The following is an 18,987-nucleotide window of genomic DNA, read 5'->3' on the forward strand; positions in this document are numbered from 1 at the left end:
GTTCGATAGCCTGCACCAGTTTTTAAACGCATGATAAACAAATGGTAGACAAGTTAATTTAGACGTGGACACTTTATTTTAGTAAAAATGTTTTTCATATGAAAATAGTGTCAGGCTTATACAAGGTTTCTTGCTGTACAACTGGCATGTAGATGCATGAAAACATAAGTGTTTACATCAGCTCCTGGCAGCTAAAGCCATGGTAAGGAGTAAAGTAACATTCAGCCCACAACAAAAAGTGAAGAAAGCACATTTCCATTTGCAGCACTAACCAGTAGTGTGGCATGGAAGCATGATGGAAAGGTTTATTATAACTACTTGCTACGTCAATAGGGCCCTGATCAACGTACAAAGAAAATGAGTCGGGAGTACAAAGCATTCTGCCATTTCTATTGCTTCTGGTGCTGTATTGATCACACTCCAGCTCAGCAAACCCAGTTGTACACCATACCCAGCGGAACCAATTGAGCACCACTTCAGAGAAGTCCTATTTCATTCCTGAAGCAAGGCATAGTTAAGCTTATTATTGGATTTGACCTTTTCCTTGAAAGTAAAGCCTTGTATATACCTGGCGCGAACATGCGTCCTTTGTCCTGATCTTGTCCACATTGAGTGCCCACATTTTCAGAAATATGTCAACATGTTATTAAAATGTCTAATATCCATCTTCTGTGTCTGCATTGTGACTAGAGTTCCAGATCCCTCCCTGTATGCAAATGATTTGACAGCTATTCTTTCAAAATAATATTGATTTGTTTTAAGACACATATCGATGCCATAAATCAATGGTGCCACCAGTCAATGATTTCAGAAGGGATGATGATGATTTAAATGGTTTCACTGTCCAGATCTGTCTACACTTGTAAGATATCCAGACTCACAATGAGTCTTTTAATTGTCTACACCCATCTGAAAATGTGGGCACAATCAGAATGTGGACAAGATCAGGACAAGGATGCATGTTAGAACCAGGTATAAACAGGGCTTAAAGGAAGAGCAACATTTTGCAATGTTCAGAAGCAAACAGGACTCAACTGAAACTGTTCTGAAGATGGCAACTCTGCTGAATAATCCAGTCCTTGTAAAACTCAAGGATGTAAGACCTCACAGTGCTTTGTACACTTGGCTCATACATAAGTCTGCAGGGGAGAGGTCAACAAAGACTTGACATATGTTTGACAATGAAGACAAAAAAACAAAGCAAAATTGGAGACTTACCAGCACAATATTAAATGTACAAAAATATCCATTGCCACCACGATACAAACCAATGACCTCTTGGGTGAACTCACGTCAACTAGGCTCGGCAACAAACTTCAGAAACTGTTCTTGTCATAGAAGACATCTACCCCCATATTAACAAAAAGAAAAAGAAAAAATACAAAATAAAACAAATATAAAACAGGTATTTACACCTTGCACAAGGAAAAGGCCTGATTTTTGCTACCTGTAAAAATTCCATTTAGGTCTATATTCAATCCGTATCGCTGAAGTTTAGCGCTATAGCGTGATTGAAATGTACAGGTAATTTTAGATTGAGCCGACATATGCAGCATTTACCGTGAATGCAGTCTCCGCTAACGCGGGAACATTGACTTTAAATTGCTATCGTGCTGTAGTGCTGAACTTCTGCGATACGGATTGATTCGAGCCCTTACATTGTACTTCATTCATACCTTATCATCTACAGACAACTTTCACTCCTGGTTAATTTCCTTTAACTGAATTGTACAGTTTGTTACATAGTTTAAAAAGGTAGAATATGAAAACAATTCTTATATGTAATACTTATAATGCCACGCTTGCTGCCAGTCAAATAGGATAAGACAACTTTGCTCTGGTACAATTCAATTTCCTAGCGTGTCTATCATTGCTTTCAGGTGGAGTACCAAAGAGTTGAGTATCGACTGGCGCAGTAGGTCCTCCCCTCTGCTGCCAAGGCCAACTCAGCCCAGTACTGACTGGCTGTAGTGCATCTAAACAGTGCCCAAAGTTCAGTGAAGCTACTCCAAACAAAGCTCTAGACAGTAGCTCCATCTTTTCACTTCCATTTAAAACCTTACACATACAACTTCCTTTTCTTGTCTTCTCCTAAGACAACTTGATGAAATATCAATGCCCTTTCATAGGTGACCCTTTCTGGTGTCCAGCCAAAGGGGTTAAAGGTCAGGGAAGCGGGTGGGGTCCTCTTTGTACTCATTGGCTATGGTGAAGATGGACTCCTCAAACTCGTCGTAGCGGAACTCTTGAAAAGTCACCGTGGCCGTGATGGTTGGAAAGACAGGGATATCTGTGTGGAGAAACGACAAATGTAAACATGTTATAACATCAGGGAATATAGCTGGTCAGCCAGTAGGCGTCCAACTAGATCTCTTATATTGTAGAATATGTTTCCCACTAACTAAGCAGTATACTATACATAGTACTTACCCAGTTTGACAGGGAAACCAGGAGGGAGTTTCATTTGAACAAACTCTCTGAGTTTATTAAAGTGCTTGAAGGGTGCTATCACCTCTAGAACGTTTAATAACCTAAAAATTAACAACAAAAAAGATCAGTCTTTCATTCTCACTCAATAAAGAATGGGTTTCATGCATCACTTCATGCCAGAGAGTACAGTAAGCTACAGTCACTAGCACATTCAATGAGTGATGGGGATAATCATGAGAAAATGAGGCCTCTGCACACCACAAAAGTGAGGTTTTCATTTTTTTTGTGTGTGATTACTGATCAATTAATTTATGTATTGTTGTCTGTCACTTGTTTTCTTTGGTGCAAATAAATACATGCACTGTGTCAATCAACCTTTTAAGCCCAGAATAAGTTAAAACTCCGATTTCAATACTTTATGGGGAAAAAATGAACGTTATTAAAATGTATCCTGTCTGGCAACTACTGCTGTCTGTCTAGACTTCAAGGTCGTCTGGGGGTAATAGAAGAGGAGACTTACGATTCAATGCCCAGAGGGAAGTCTTGACTCATGGCTACGGTCGCTTTGAAGTTTTTCTTGCTATCTTTGCATACCAGGTCTCTTCCTAGATGAGGCACTCTGAAGGAGAAGAATGTCAGTCAGAAAATGAGGTGAACACTTTTGAAGGAAAAAAAAGGAAAGAGAGAATCCCCCTGGGGAGGAGTACAAGTAGTGCAAGGTCTGACTAACTGTGTTCCTGAAAGTAAATTACTGATGGGAGAGAGTGAATAGATATTACATGATAGGGTGAATATGGCAGATCAGCTCAGTTCCTAGCTCTGCACCGTACTGCAGAGAAAATACTTTATGTCCACACAATTTTTAAAATGTGTTGTAATAAATGGTATGGATACGATGCAATTAATAATTTGAACAGGGGGAGGAGACGTGTGTCTCTTTGTTAACAACAGTTGGTGCGTGATCTCCAATGTTAAGGAAGTCTCAAGTTTTTGCTCGCCTGAGTTAGATTACCTCATGATGCAGACCATATTATTTACCAAGAGAGTTTTCATCTATATTTTTCGTAGCAGTCTATTTACCACCACAAAACAATTCTGGCACTAAGACCGCACTCAACAAACTGTATAGGGCTATAAGCAAACAAGAAAATGCACATTCAGAGGCAGTGTTTCTCGTGGTCAGTGATTTTAATGAAGGGAAACTGAAATCTGTTTAACCTCACTTTTACCAACATGTCACCTGTGCAACTAGAGGTGACAAAACTCTAGATCACCTTTACTCCAAACACAGAAACGCATACAAGGCCCTCCCTCGCCCTCCCTTTAGCAAATCAGACTATAACTCTAACCTCTCCCTTCCTGCTTACAATCAAAAACTCAAACAGAACGTACCACCCACATTAAAAAATACTACACTATGGTATGAATACTATAGTATTCACTGTAGTGTTTTTGCGAACAAAAGTCTGTAGGAAAAGTAGGAAAAGAAAACTGTAGTATATACTATAGTATTTACTGTGGTGTTTTTGGACTGTAGTATACTGTAGTATTTTTGCAGAAATTACTGTAGTATTTACTATAGTGTTTTTGTTTTATATTTTACATAAAGTAGAAGTGGAGACTTTCTCCTTGAGGAAACCTACTTGAGAAATAATATACTGAGTAATACAAACGCAACATGTAAAGTGTTGGTCCCATGTTTCATGAGCTGAATTAAAAGGTGCCAGAAAATGTTCATACGCACAAAAATATTAGTTATCTCAAATTTTGCTAAATAAATGTTTACATCAGTGTTAGTGAGCATTTCTCCTTTGCCAAGATAATCAATTCACCTGAAGGGTGTCTCATATCAAGAAGCTGGTTAAACAGCATGATAATTACACAGGTGCAACTTGTGCTGGGGACCATAAAAGGCCACTCTAAAATGTGCAGTTTTGTCACACAATGCCACAAATGTCTCAGGTTTTGAGGGAGCGTGCAATTGGCATGCTGTCTGCAGAAATGTCCACCAGAGCTGTTGCCAGAGAATTGAATGTTCATTTCTTTACCATAAGCCGCCTCCAACTTCGTTTTAGAGAATTTGGCAGTACGTCCAACCGCCCTCACAGCCGCAGACCACGTGTAACCACGCCAGCCCAGGACCTCCACATCCTGCGTCTTCACCTGCGTGATCTTCTGAGACCAGCCAACTGGACAGCTGATGAAACTGTGGGTTTGCACAACCGAAGAATTTCTGCACAAACTATCAGAAACCGTCTCAGGGAAGCTCATCTGCATGCTCGTCGTCCTCACCAGGGTCTTGACCTGACTGCAGTTCGGCGTCGTAACTGACTTCAGTGGGCAATTGCTCACTTTCGATGGCCACTGGCACGCTGTAAAAGTGTGCTCTTCACGGATGAATCTCAGTTTCAACTGTACCGGGCAGATGGCAGAGAGCCCGGTACAGATGGTTTGTTGATGTCAATATTGTGAACAGAGTGCCCCATGGTGGCGGTGGGGTAATGGTATGGGCAGGCATAATCTACGGACAAAGAAAACAACTGCATTTTATCGATTGCAATTTGAATGCACAGAGATACCGTGACGAGATCCTGAGGCCCATTGTCGTGCCATTCATCCGCCGCCATCACCTCATGTTTCAGCATGATATTGCACAGCCCCGTGTTGCAAGAATCTGTACACAATTCCTGGAAGCTGAAAATCTCCCAGTTCTTCCATGGCCTGCATACTCACCAGACATGTCACCCATTGAGCATTTTTGGGATGCTTTGGATCGACATGTACGACAGCGTGTTCCAGTTCCCGCCAATATCCAGCAACTTCGCACAGCCATTGAAGAGGAGTGGGACAACATTCCACAGGCCACAATGTCACGCTGCATGTGGCAAATGGTGGTCACACTAGATACTGACTGGTTTTCTGATTTACGCCCCTACTTTTTTTTGTAGGTATCTGTGACCAACAGATGCATATCTGTATTCCAGTCATGTGAAAACCATAGATTAGGGCCTGATTTCCTTATATGAACTGTAACTCAGTAAAATCTTTGAAATTGTTGCATGTTGTGTTTATATTTTTGTTCAGTGTAAAAAAAAAAGAGCACAACCTGTAGGTAGGTAGGTAGGTGCGTGCTCAGTCCTCTCCTGTACTCCCTGTTCACTCATGACTGCATGGCCAGGCACGACTCCAACACCATCATTAAGTTTGCCGATGACACAACAGTGGTAGGCCTGATCACCGACAATGACGAGACAGCCTATAGGGAGGAGGTCAGAGACCTGGCCGTGTGGTGCAACAGGTCAACAACCTCTCCCTAAACGTGATCAAGACAAAGGAGATGATTGTGGACTACAGGAAAAAGAAGAGGACAGAGCACGCCCCCATTCTCATCGACGGGGCTGTAGTGGAGCAGGTTGAGAGCTTCAAGTTCCTTGGTGTCCACATCACCAACAAACTAACATGGTCCAAGCACACCAAGACAGTCATGAAGAGGACACGACAAAACCTATTCCCCCTAAGGAGACTGAAAAGATTTGGCATGGGTCCTCAGATCCTCAAAAGGTTCTACAGCTGCACCATCGAGAGCATACTGCCTGGTATGGCAACTGCTCGGCCTCCGACCGCAAGGCACTACAGAGGGTAGTGCGTACGGCCCAGTACATCACTGGGGCCGAGCTCCCTGCCATCCAGGACCTCTATACCAGGCGGTGTTAGAGGAAGGCCCAAACATGCTTTATCTTGGCCAGGTCGCAGTTGTAAATGAGAACTTGTTCTCAACTGGTTTACCTGGTTAAATAAAGGTGAAATAAATAAAAAAATTAATAAAAAAAGACTCCAGCCACCCAAGCCATAGACTGTTCTCTCTGCTACCGCACGTCAAGCAGTACCAGTGCACCAAGTCTGGAACCAACAGGAACCTGAACAGCTTCTACCCCAAGCCATAAAACTGCTAAACAAGACTGCTAAATAGCTAATCAAATGGCTACCCGGACTACCTGCATTTACCGTTTTTTGCACTAACTCTCTTGCACTGACTCTATACACACACACTGGACTCTACCCACACACACTCACACATAATTACACTGACACCCCAACACACACATACACACACACACACACACACACACACACACACACACTGCATACGCCCACACACATATAACATGCACACACATGCATACTGACGCCACACACACATACTTTCACACTCACCACATACGCTGCTGCTACTGTCTGTTATCTATCCTGGTGCCTAGTCACTTAACCCTTACCTATATGTACATAGCTACCTCAATTACCTCGTACCCCTGGACATCAACTTGGTACAGGTACTCCCTGTATATCCAGTGCGAACCCCGATGGATCTTCTACTTAAAAACTACACCCCCAAGAGTTGAATGAGGAATTGGACCTTGTATGTTTCCTGTAGTGTTGTCTACACGCACCAGCAGTCCCAGCCGCTCTCTGAGCTTTTCAGCCTACTTGAGTATTTCATATCTATTGCTTCTGATATTGTTATGTAGCCCAGACGGTTGTCTCTTTCCAATTATGTGACATTCGAATTGTCCATTTTTGATACTCTTCTATATATTCCTTGTTAATATGCTTTGACTCCCTATTCACCAGTATCTAATCAACTATCTGCCTGCACCTGTTGCGCACAGCAGGTGTGTCTTCTTAAGTAGTTTGTACCTGGCACTTCCACTTTTTGTATTCTTTCGAGCATGGATTAAATTAATTACATTATTTTTGCATCTCGGCCTCCTTGGGTTATTCCTTTTGAGTGTGAGTACTTTCCGAACACTACAGATATTTTCTCTCCCACGCACCGGCCGCCATTCATTCTAGCCTGAGCGCTAACCCTCATACTGGCTTTCTACTCCCTATATCCATGTTATTTTTATTCTTTATTGTTATTCACTGTGTATTTTTAACTCTGCATTATTGGAAAAGGACCTTTAAGTAAGCATACACCTGTTCTAAAATGTGATTTGATTAGATGTATGTAGACATTTGAGATTAACAATGAGGAAGAGTGCACTCGTGAAAGGAAGCGTGTAAGAAGTGTACTTGTGAGAAGGTGATGGTCACACATACTTTCCGTTTTCTGCGTTGATGTAGTCCTCCCAGGAGATAGTGTTGGGTGAAGGGGCAGTTAGTGACTGTCGCCTCACAGGCTAAAGAGAGAGGGAACACACATGAGTGGCAAGAACAGACACCTGGCAATACAAAGCTACACAGAACAAAGTCAGACATCAAACTGAGCATGGGAGTACACAAATATCATAAAGTCAGACATCAAACTGACTACAAAGAAAACCAAAAACACATTCAGACATAAACAGCACACTAAAAGCAAAAAAATCCCAAGCTAATCACTTCAAAAGGGATTTTTTTAATGAGCTTCTCAAAATGGCTTTATGTTTTTGCTAAATTGTTTAAGATTTTGCCTGTATCCACCTGAGGTGAATGAAATGTAGGATGCACAACCACATTTGTGCCACTAGAGGGCCCAAATACATCACTAATACTGAGAGCGGGAGTGACCGCATGAACAACACACTGCCAGTGGTAAAAACAACTTGATGATTTTACAGCTGCACACAAACTGCATGAAAGAAAAGTGGTCATTTCATTAAAGCACAGACTCAGTCGTTAATTCTCGACACGTGCCTCGTCACCAGCACCTTGACCTTAGGTTATCATCTCTCTGGACATCAAAGTAGCCACGGTCATCGAAATTGTTAAAAGGTTTTAATAAATGCAACAGTTGGACAATGGATGAAGATACTCCAAACGTTTTGAATTTGTATAATCCATCAGATATTGACTGAATACTTACTGGCACCGACAATCAATGAATGGAATTCAGGGATTTGGTGGGAATTCAGCTATTAAATGTAATGTAAAATGTTCTCTTAGAATGCACTCATACATTTTCTTATTGTATCAACAAATAGTTGTTATTTTGTGTTAAAATAAAGAAAATTACATGTGCCTCATTTGCATAAATACACCATGTGTGTTTGCATATATGAATACATCAACATAAAGGTGTGGAACAGGGCAGCAACCACCAAACACTCGCTCTGTCTACCCTACCTGCACTCACCAGGGCTGCATTCAGTACGTTTTTACGTTCTCGAACGTTCAATTGAACGGAAAAGGTGCTGTACTGAACGACCAGTTGAAAAACGGGGAGGTTGGGGAACGCTGTCAGCATAGCAACTGCCCTTTAAAAACGTCACTCATTGCTTCAAGCCACACCTCACCACACCCACCAAACGTACCTCAAAGTCTGTTCAAGAACGTTTTGGGGAAACGTGTCGTTCAGTACAAACCGTTCCGTAAAGTAGCAAACGTTCAAGTGAACTGACCGCACCTCTGTGCTGCCTATACTGCCTCATTAATGACTGATGTTGTCACGTTCTCTTGCAACAAGGGTGTCAATAGCAGGATACCCTCGGATTAAAAATCAAGACGCTTGGCTCTAGCTTACACCTATCTAAACATACTTTACATTGTTTGCAAGATCAAACATAATATTATTATAATCAGTGTTCATTTTCGGAAGTTGCTTTCATTTCAGCGCATCTAATTTGTAAACATTTCAACTGTATTAAATGATTACTTTTTTAAATTCCACAAAAAAATGTACACCCATTAAAATAAAGTTATTGTTCTTCTCTTTCTTGTGATGTAGGTGTCGCGACGGTGCGTTAAATTCCCGACAAAGCTTTAACGTTCTTATAGATTCAATGGAAAGACAATGTTTGAACCCATTTCAGCCATTACCGGAGTGTTTGACAGGTCATTACAAACGTTAACGGGAAAAAAATAACTACAGGCACAAGCAAGAGTATGAAAGAGTTGCAGGAGTAACATGAAAGCACTCAATCCAGCGAGATTTATTAAGTGACAAGTGGCTGAAAAATACAGATCCTTGGGTGGGTGGGGCATGCGCGTTGCTAGCAATGGACACACACAGGCTTACTACCTCACATAGGTTAGCACACCTGGCTCCTCAACAGTAGGCTACTGCCAATACTGAGGCCTTGGCAACCTAGAGGATACCAACCAATGCACGTCCACATACAAACACACATGCACACCCACACTAATACTGAACTCTCTCTAACTGACCCCTCACTATGAGTGGCTGTGTTTTCTGAAACTTGAATTGAGAAGCATCCACTATAATGTACTATGGCCTACTTCAAAAGAAGAAAGACAGAACTGGCACCAGATGATACAGTCAGTATCCCATCATTCAAACGTAGGGTTCCCTTTACTTCAAACTGGACAATGTTATTATCCCTATGCAACCCTGAGCGGTGGTGGATCACAGTGTTTTGATACATTTGCTGTGGCCTCATGATGGGCGTTGGCTCGCACACCTCTCGCTCCCACCGCTCCTGTTGTTGTGACGGGGGCAGAGTACACACAGCCTCCGGCCCGTGATCTCCTGGTATGCCAGTCCGTCTGTCGGCCGTGCCCCCCGTCGCTCCGTGGCACCAGGGGTTTTAGCCTTCATCCACACAGTCAATAGTACAGAGCCCTGCTTTAAACCCCGCTATCTGTGTCCCCAGGCGCCACACTGACCCGCTCTGCTATGCCACCACCGCCGGAGTAAACAGAGGGGGACGTCAGTGCTGGGACGAACTCGGACTGTTATTTTTCCCTCAACCTACTTCTGCAAAACAGTTTACACTGAGCAGGGAAATACTTATACAAACATGGATGGATGCTAAATGGATTGTGTAAGCAGTTTTTCCCGTTCAATACTGTGCTGACCTGACCTTAACCTATATGCTCACAGGTTTTAATACTGGTTAAATACACAGTAAAAAGAAACTTTGGACAACCGATGAAAAATGCTTAAAAACATTTACCATCACAGTACAAGGACAACAATACTACAGGAAGTAAATACCATAGGACACATTGACAACACAAAACCCAGTTCATGACAGGACAGGACCAACGAAAACAACAGAGCCGCTAAAAAGCATATATTGAGCATTGTGAGACTGTGACTGTGCAGTGCTTAGACAAGGGCTCCCAAAGCAAACTCTAGAACGATCTAGAGGCCCAAAGAGAGGGAAAGCACTGGAACTGTGTGTAAAGTTCAGCTATGAGCTTCCATCACTAGAGGGGGCTGCTGTGCCTGGTATATATGCACTAGGGTGGAGGAAGGGGGTAAAAATGCCACAAACGAGGATCAGAAGTGTGGTTTTCATTCCGACAGACAGTATGTCCAAATAAAACTACAAATAAACCCAAGGGGGGGTGATGAGTCCAACTGAAGTATTTCCAAATAAACCATGCAGACGTGTTTTACATCAAAAGAGCCCTATGCTAAGGGATAAGATGTGACGCTCTCGTGGTCCATGTAGCATTGACATGTTTTGGTAGGAGTGACTGGAGGAGAGACGAGATCCCATAGGATGGTGATATAAGAGTGTCAAGCAGTGGGGTCAGAGGGCCTACCCCGAGGGTCCAGAGGGAGAGGAGATTTTCAGGACTGGACTCACAGTTTGGCTGCAGGTACAAGCAAACAGTACCTTCACTTAACACACAGCGCCTAGCTCACACCCCCAACAGGTGACATCATACCAGTAGGCTCCAGCAGAACGTTCTGGATATGAAAATATGGTTAAGAGTTGGATGAATGTTTACATTGTGGCCATATACACGTACTCTGCAGCCAGAGGACCTCACAGCGGAGCTCACCTCGTAGTTCTGCTCAATGAGGTTCCCTCCTTTGCTCAGGCTCTCCATGATGGCCTTGTTCCTCAGGATGTCCTCCTCGCTCAGGTGCTCCCGACGCTTCCGTGACTCCAGCACCAGCCCGTTCACCGAGTAGAAATCCGCCAGGAAATTTCCCACACGCTCCTGGAGCGACAAAGGTCAAGAAAATAAAACCTATTGAGTCATCAATTTCCCTTCAATAAACCTCAAAGGACCAAGACAGACAGCAATACCCCCCCCCCCACCACCACCACCACGTGAACCCTCCCCTCAGGTGAACACCTGTGGCTCTCCCAGGAGGCTTATCAAACACGACCACTATGTTTTGGTTACTCTGTTGCCTTTGAACTTTGTTTTGGGGAGATAGAACGCAGGAAATGTGAAAAGGACATGGGCGTCCTGTACTGCATTGAATAACAAGACTGTACTGTAGATTAGCAGAGGTCACATTTTGAGACGGAGAGGTTGTATTCGACAAAGTGATGTATAAACCAACCGTTTTGTCCTCTCGGAACAGCCAGCCAGTCTGGGCTCTGGAGAAGGTGATGGACTTGGTGGAGAGAGTGGCAGAGTAAACATCACTGCTCATAAGGATGTCCACCTCTTCCTCTGTCTCCATCTCTGACTCCTGGAACACAAGGAGCCACCGCCACGCTAGTAAGCAGGTACAGCCCTCTGATACACACTTCACAGACACAGGGATCATTTTGAAAGGCAGAATACAAGACAGCGAGGGTCATTAGCTAGACTTCTGCAAGCAGAAATGCAAGAGGGTATGTTTGTGTGCGTGTGTGTGTGTGTATTTGTGTGTCTGCGTGCGTACGTGTATGTGCACGTGTGTTTGTGTGTGTACGTGCATGTGTCTCACCTCGTGGTGTATCCGCTGGTACACCTTCTGTTCATTGTCCAGCACCACAAAAGACTCAGAGGGGTTGGCGTCGCCTTTGAAGATGAAACTAAGGTCACCACGCTGGCACTTCATATCTGTGAAGTTTATTAGGGTGGTATCCAGTCTAAGACCAAACAGACAGAAAGGGAAGGAGAGATAGAATTGAAATTCAAACCACTTCATGGGTCAATATAATGTCAATAGCACCAGCAACAGCACATTAAAACAGCACATATTGCCTATAGTTCATTTGTATGCTTATTGCTTAATCACATCTACATAATCCCTCCACACCCCTCAAAAACAAAAAGAAGATTGAAAGAAGCAATGAGAAATAGAGAAAGAGAGAGACACACAGTGAGGGAGACACACACACACCAAGTATAAGGACAAGTACACTTCCTTGTTACCAAGCAACATACAGCGTAAAAGTGAAGCTTTTTTCAATAAAACTAAAGAACTAAAACTTGGTTTCTAAAAGCTCGGAGACAGCTTTTGCGTTAATAGTTGTAGTTGCCATGAGCGACAACCCCCATTTCTATGTTTTCCGACAAAAGCTAGTTTCATGGAGTAGTGGAGGAATGAGGTGTGACAACAAAGAGAATAACTAAACTACTGTATGGGCTGCACATAGACACAAAGTGGAGAGTGAGAGGTACGACAGAGCTGAGAATTTCAACCATTGGAATGTAAATGAAGTTATGCCAAGGTCGGTCTCTCTCCCCACCTCTGGAATATCAAACAGACATTTTGAAAGCCTATTAGACAGCTTCCAACCCTGGTAAATAAATTATAACCCTTCACCACTTTCTCACCACCACACACAAACACTTTCATGTGTCAGAATGATTTGCCCTGAATCTCCAGTGTTGGATAGAGCATGGTAGAGGGGGTGGGGAGGAGGGGGGCAATTAGTGAGGCAGGTAACCTAGCAACGCTTTAAAACTCTTTCATTTGTCTGTGTGTGTGTGTTTGTTTGTGTGCTTCAGTGTGCATGTTTGTCACGTGTGTCAGTGCTGTGTGGGGTAAAATACAGGCCCTTTGAAGAACAACACAGCCTGAACCTGGCTTCTTCTCACTGAACACTGAAGCTTGTGAAGCTCAGCAGAACAGCATACATTAACCAGCCTGCTAACACCAGAGAAGCAATTCTAACTGTATTGTGTACTCCAACTGGTGAATAGTGTTTTGTTACTGGATGGGGGATAATTGAATGTGACTACTCGGCGCTGGTCCAATTATAATGGAGCCGGTAGGTGGGTAGAGTTAGGGCAAAGGTACGTGCTGGTTCTCTATCTAAGTGTAATTATTTGGAGAGGTGCGCAAAGGTAATAGATCTGCAAACAGATTCCGTGCTACTCAGTCACAGCAGTGCGAGAACGGATTTCACGCTCTAGTTAACCAAGCTTGTCGTTAGCCGCCCTGCTGGCGCTACACCATCCCATAAGCTGGGAGAGGGTGTAGTGTTCAAAGCCAGGGATTTCTAATCAACTGACAAGGGCCCTAAAAGCCTGAAAGTGCTTCAATAAAGGGCTTTGTCAAGGCATATTTACTTTTATTATCGTGGGTTTTACCATATCACATTGCCCTTTTCAGTATAATACTGAAGGCTGAGGACATCACTCCGGAGAAGCACCAGTCTAGTAAATGTTGTTGGACAGAGGTGGCTCCTCGGGTATGTCCATAGGGCAAACATCAGTACCTGACTCTTTTTGCATTCAATAAGACTGCATCTCTGCTCTGCCAACACTATGACCAGATGGCTGGGGCAGAAACAGACGGGCACCCAACCAAGACTAAAGATTGGTGATGATCAGTGTATCGACTCAGCAACATTGTGTATTGTGTTTGTGTGTGGACAAGCTGTACATAGCTGTAGCAGCTGAGACCAGTACAGACAGACCGATCTGTCCAAGGCATAGCCAAGGTCTGTCAGTGATACTGTGTTTATTCTTACATGTGTTGTGTTGTTATCTGTTTGGCATGCTTATTTCTTACAATGATATCATCTTATGTCTTATCTATTGGCTTCAAGCTAATTATTGCTTGTTACAACTTCATGAAAACAAGGGATTTGTAAAGGATTACTTGACTTACCTGATGTTGATGCCGTGTTTGTAGATCTTACACACGTCAGAGGGCAGGATTCGGGAGAGCAAAGGTACTGCAACATGGGAAAAAGACATGGGGATGTCGAAAGGCCTAAGTGTAGAAACTCCACTTAATAATGAAAATCACCAACCGCTTCAGAGCCCATGTCAGCAATATGTAGTTCTGCAGTTTAATATGTAATGCTCTTTACAAGCTATGTGCAAGTACGGTATGAGACCACTTCAAACCCTTGGAGGGCACCATCCATGTTCCAATCACCACACTAACATGCCATAATATATTGCTTCATTCTAATGTACAATATTCCGTTTGATCTGCGCTAGTACAGACTGGACAATGTGTCTGTTTGAGACCGTTCTACCCCCAGCATATTGAATAGGGCTGGTGGGGCCCTGGTCTCTCTCAATGTGTGTGCAGTGCGTAACACTTGGGGTGTATTCTGTGAGGCAAAACGTTCAGAACGTTGAAATGGAATGTATAGAGCTGGCACAATTCCCTATTATATCTCCTCTGCACTATACATTTCTATCTGAACGTTCTGTAAAGTTTCACCCTCCTGAACAGTCCTAATAGAAAGGCATCTCCCAATACATTCTTTGGATTTGAGCCCTTGCCACTCAGGGGCACTACATTCCCTGTCAAATACTACCAACTGACACTTACACAATCAACAACCATTTCTTTACTGTTGTGAACAGTCACTTAATCTTTACAAGCAGGTCAATATTTAATGGGACATGTTGACACACTGTTAGCTTGCTCTCTGGAGTCCACTAGACATTTAGCCAAAGAAATGTGGGACATTTGTAAGAGCATTTCTTCTATAATTAATTCAGTGAAATGGTAGGAAGATCAATGGATCTAAAAGATAAGCTTAATTGATGTAAACATTCATAGGCCTTAGTAATGCTGGTGGTGCGACGTTGTAATGACATATAGCCACCACCAGGGGGAGGGTCTGTCTGTGTGGGGATGGCAAGGCCACTCCCTACAGAGGATTACCTCAGTGTTGTAAACAATCTCTCAGCATCGCTTTGTTCCCAACCAGCTGAGCAGAGAGCCCTTACTGACACCCACATAACTGGGCTCCACATTAACACACACACTCTTTCTCTCTCTCTCTCTCTCTCTCTCACACTCACACACACACACACAGTTTAACAACGTCAACCATCCTAGTATTTCTAAATCAATTTTAATCTAGGTAGATGCACTTTGTGTAGTTAAAAATTGCAAAGAAACTGAACCGTTGTAGTGATTTGGCCTGATTGTGGGCAATTTTATCATATACTTATATAGAATGCAAAGCAAACTCACCCCAGCTTTGAAAGTCCCAGTGAAGCTCCAGATAAAAGTCTCCCAGCTGAAACCCCCACCCCCCCCAACAGAATAACAATATGATTATCAATCAAAATATACCAGAGGGAGTAACTGAGAGGAACAGTAGACCTGATAAACATTTCTGTATCAAACATATATTTTCTTGAATGAGTTTAGGATCCAATATGTAGTTCAAATGCTCTGAAATTACACAGCTGGCCCACCTAATCTCAGGGTACTACTGAGAAAAACCTCCAGTGATGTAATATGAATGATTGCGCATCTCTGAGAAATATAATCCCCTGCAGTCAGGAGAAAATCTATCTCTAACATCTACGCCTGCTGCATCACAGGAATTACAGTATAACATTCTCGCATCTAACACAGGAGAGGCTCCAAGGCCAAGCCTAGAGCTGCTCTTTTATCCCCTTCCTCCACCGCTCTCTCCTTCCCTTTATCACTCAGGTTCATCCCCTTGGGGAGTCACAGTTAACCTGGCAGTGGCCTATGCCCAGAGCACTAGATGTTTATGCCCACAGAGAACATCATGCCACCCACAGCGCTGCAAGGCTCCCCAAAGCCCAGACTATCAACTGTGTGTGTGCATGTGTGTGTGCATGTGTGTGTGGAGTGGAAGCATCTGCCTACCCCTGTGTCATGCCATCCAGGGAGGTTTGTGAGAATGTCACCTTTCCTGCAGGTTGACCCTCCCCCTCCCTCCCTTCCCCCAGGGCCCATGTTGCTGTCTGTCTGCATATTCCTTGAGCGTAGGTGGGCTGGGGGGTATGCTTACTGCATGCCGAGGGCTGTACTATGGGGCCGCTTTGTTGTGATTACCCTAGTTAGTGTGTGACTGAGTGACTGAGAGAGGGTCTGGGTCTGTGTGTCTGTGCGTGCCGCAGAGTGGCATTTCTGACTGGGAGCACTCTGCTGGCAGATGTGGAGTGAGTACACAGCCTGCCCCACAGCGCAATGGATCATGCTTCATTTTGGGAGAGGAGTAAGGCGGGGAGGGGAGAGGTGGGGAGCAGAGGATAGGGAAGAGGGTAGAGACGAGATGGGAATACACAATATATCAGCCTTCATGTCGGTATCAGATATGAGGGATCAGGGATATGAAACAAGAGGAGAGAGAGAGAGAGAGAGAGAGAGAGAGAGAGAGAGAGAGAGAGAGAGAGAGAGAGAATGTACCGTACCTCTTTGAGGGCGTTCAGTAGCTTTGGCCTCTTGTCCTCCACATTCTCTCTGGACTGCTGTTTGAGCTTCCTTAGCAGCGCTGTGACTGACAGAGAGAAGAGAGGAGGGAGGGAGGGGTGAGACCAAAACAACTACATACGGTTAGGGTACAGTATTGTTCCCGGGAGAACAAAGATATGGGCCCCGTGTAGCTCAGTTGGTAGAGCATGGCGCTTGCAACTCCAGGGTTGTGGGTTCGATTCCCACGGGGGGCCAGTATGATTATTATTTTTATGTATGCACTCACTAACTGTAAGTCACTCTGGATAAGAGCGTCTGCTAAATGACTAAAATGTAAAATATGAAAATGCACATAATGAACCTTCCGATGTACACATATAATCTCAAGTGATTTATATATACACTAGATGAATAACAGGGGGTGCTGTTTTGAAGCCACCGCAAATCTCCTCCCATCATTGTAAAACATATTTTGAAGCTATAGAAACACATTTTAAAAATACACTTAGCATGCTGTATTGCAGGTTGATTTTTAGAATTGTTTGTTTCAATATGTGTGTTTTTGGTTTCACATTGATTGATTGATCTTATGCTACACAAAGATAAATAACATACATTTTCAAAACGAATTCAATCTGTTAGTAGTTGGACTTATTGCACCCATTACTGAGATGTTTGTTCCCGTTTAGATGGTTTAGGTGGTCTCATTTATGCATTTTCCCTACCTTGGCAATCATTCTAAATGCAGGTTGCAGGTGATTAAAAGTTCACATTTTTGGATATCCTTACTCTGGCTGGATTTACTGTACATACAGTGCCTTCGGAAAGTATTCAGACCCCTTGACCTTTTCCACATTTTGTTACGTTACAGCCTTATTCTAAAATTGATTAAATTATTTTTTCCCTCATCAATCTACACACAATACCCATAATGACAAAGCGAAAACAGGTTTTTATACATTTTAACAATTACTCAGTACTTTGTTGAAGCACCTTTGGCAGCGATTACAGCATCGAGTCTTCTTGGGTATGACGCTTGGCACACCTGTATTTGGGGAGTTTCTCCCATTCTTCTCTGCAGATCCTCTCAAGCTCTGTCAGGTTGGATGGGGAGCGTTACTGCACAGCTATTTTGAAGTCTCTCTAGAGATGTTCTATTGGGTTCAAGTCCGGCCTCTGGCTGGGACACTCAAGGACATTCAGAGACTTGTCCCGAAGCCACTCCTGTGTTGTCTTGACTGGGTGCTTAGGGTCATTGTCCTGTTGGAAGGTGAACCTTCGGCACAGTCTGAGGTCCTGAGCGCTCTGGAGCAGGTTTTCATCAAGAATCTCGCTGTACTTTGCTCCGTTCATCTTTCCCTTGATCCTGACTAGTCTCCCAGTCCCTGCCGCTGAAAAACATCCCAACAGCATGATGCTGCCACCACCATGCTTCCCCGTAGGGATGGTGCCAGGTTTTCACCAGACGTGATGCTTGGCATTCAGGCCAAATAGTTCAATCTTGGTTTCATCAGACCAGAGAATCTTGTTTCTCATGGTCTGAGAGTCTTTAGGTGCCTTTTGGCAAACTCCAAGTGGGATGTCATGTGCCTTTTACTGAGGAGTGGCTTCCGTCTGTAAAGGCCTGATTGGTGGAGTGCTGCAGAGATGATTGTCCTTCTGGAAGGTTCTCCCATCTCCACAGAGGAAATCTAGAGCTCTGTCAGAGTGACCATCGGGTTCTTGGTCACCTCCCTGACCAATGCCCTTCTCCCATGATTGCTCAGTTTGGCCGGGCGGCCAGCTCTAGGAAGAGTATTGGTGGTTCCAAACTTCTTCCATTTAAGAATGATGGAGGCCACTGTGTTCTTGGGGACCTTCAATGCTGCAGACATTTTTGGTACCCTTCCCCAGATCTGTGCCTTGACACAATCCTGTCTCAGAGCTCTACGGACAATTCCTTCAAACTCATGGCTTGGGTTTTGCTCTGACATGCACTGTCAACTGTGGGACCTTATATAGACAGGTGTGTGCCTTTCCAAATCATGTCCAATCAATTACATTTACCACAGGTGGACCCAATCAAGTTGTAGAAACATCTCAAGGATGATCAATGGAAACAGGATGCACCTGAGCTCAATTTTCGAGTCTCATAGCAAAGGGTCTGAATACTTATGTAAATAAGGTATTTCTGTTTTAGATTTTTTATAAATTTGCAAACATTTCTAAAAACCTGTTTTCACTTTGTCATTATGGGTTATTGTGTGTAGATTCCTGAGAATTGTTATTTATTTAATCCATTTTAG

General features: G+C 43.5%; 1 protein-coding gene across 3 annotated transcripts in view; it reads right to left on the reverse strand.

Annotated features, from left to right (window-relative positions):
• Window positions 1-53: 53 nt before the first annotated feature.
• Window positions 54-18,987, reverse strand: part of LOC121533632 (ankyrin repeat domain-containing protein 13C-like) — a 91,550-nt gene continuing 72,616 nt past the window's right edge. For all 3 annotated transcript variants that reach the window (XM_045205366.1, XM_045205365.1, XM_045205367.1), the window contains 10 exons: window positions 16,702-16,787; window positions 15,503-15,548; window positions 14,171-14,237; window positions 12,053-12,197; window positions 11,681-11,812; window positions 11,167-11,328; window positions 7,531-7,610; window positions 2,951-3,049; window positions 2,431-2,531; window positions 54-2,290 (listed from right to left, as the gene is read on the reverse strand). In XM_045205366.1, coding sequence (XP_045061301.1) covers window positions 2,160-2,290; window positions 2,431-2,531; window positions 2,951-3,049; window positions 7,531-7,610; window positions 11,167-11,328; window positions 11,681-11,812; window positions 12,053-12,197; window positions 14,171-14,237; window positions 15,503-15,548; window positions 16,702-16,787 — 1,049 coding nt within the window. In that variant the 3' untranslated portion in view covers window positions 54-2,159. The remainder of the gene's footprint in view (window positions 2,291-2,430; window positions 2,532-2,950; window positions 3,050-7,530; window positions 7,611-11,166; window positions 11,329-11,680; window positions 11,813-12,052; window positions 12,198-14,170; window positions 14,238-15,502; window positions 15,549-16,701; window positions 16,788-18,987) is intronic.

The sequence above is a fragment of the Coregonus clupeaformis genome, chromosome 20 (assembly GCF_020615455.1).
Source record: "Coregonus clupeaformis isolate EN_2021a chromosome 20, ASM2061545v1, whole genome shotgun sequence".
Classification (NCBI taxonomy): domain Eukaryota; kingdom Metazoa; phylum Chordata; class Actinopteri; order Salmoniformes; family Salmonidae; genus Coregonus; species Coregonus clupeaformis.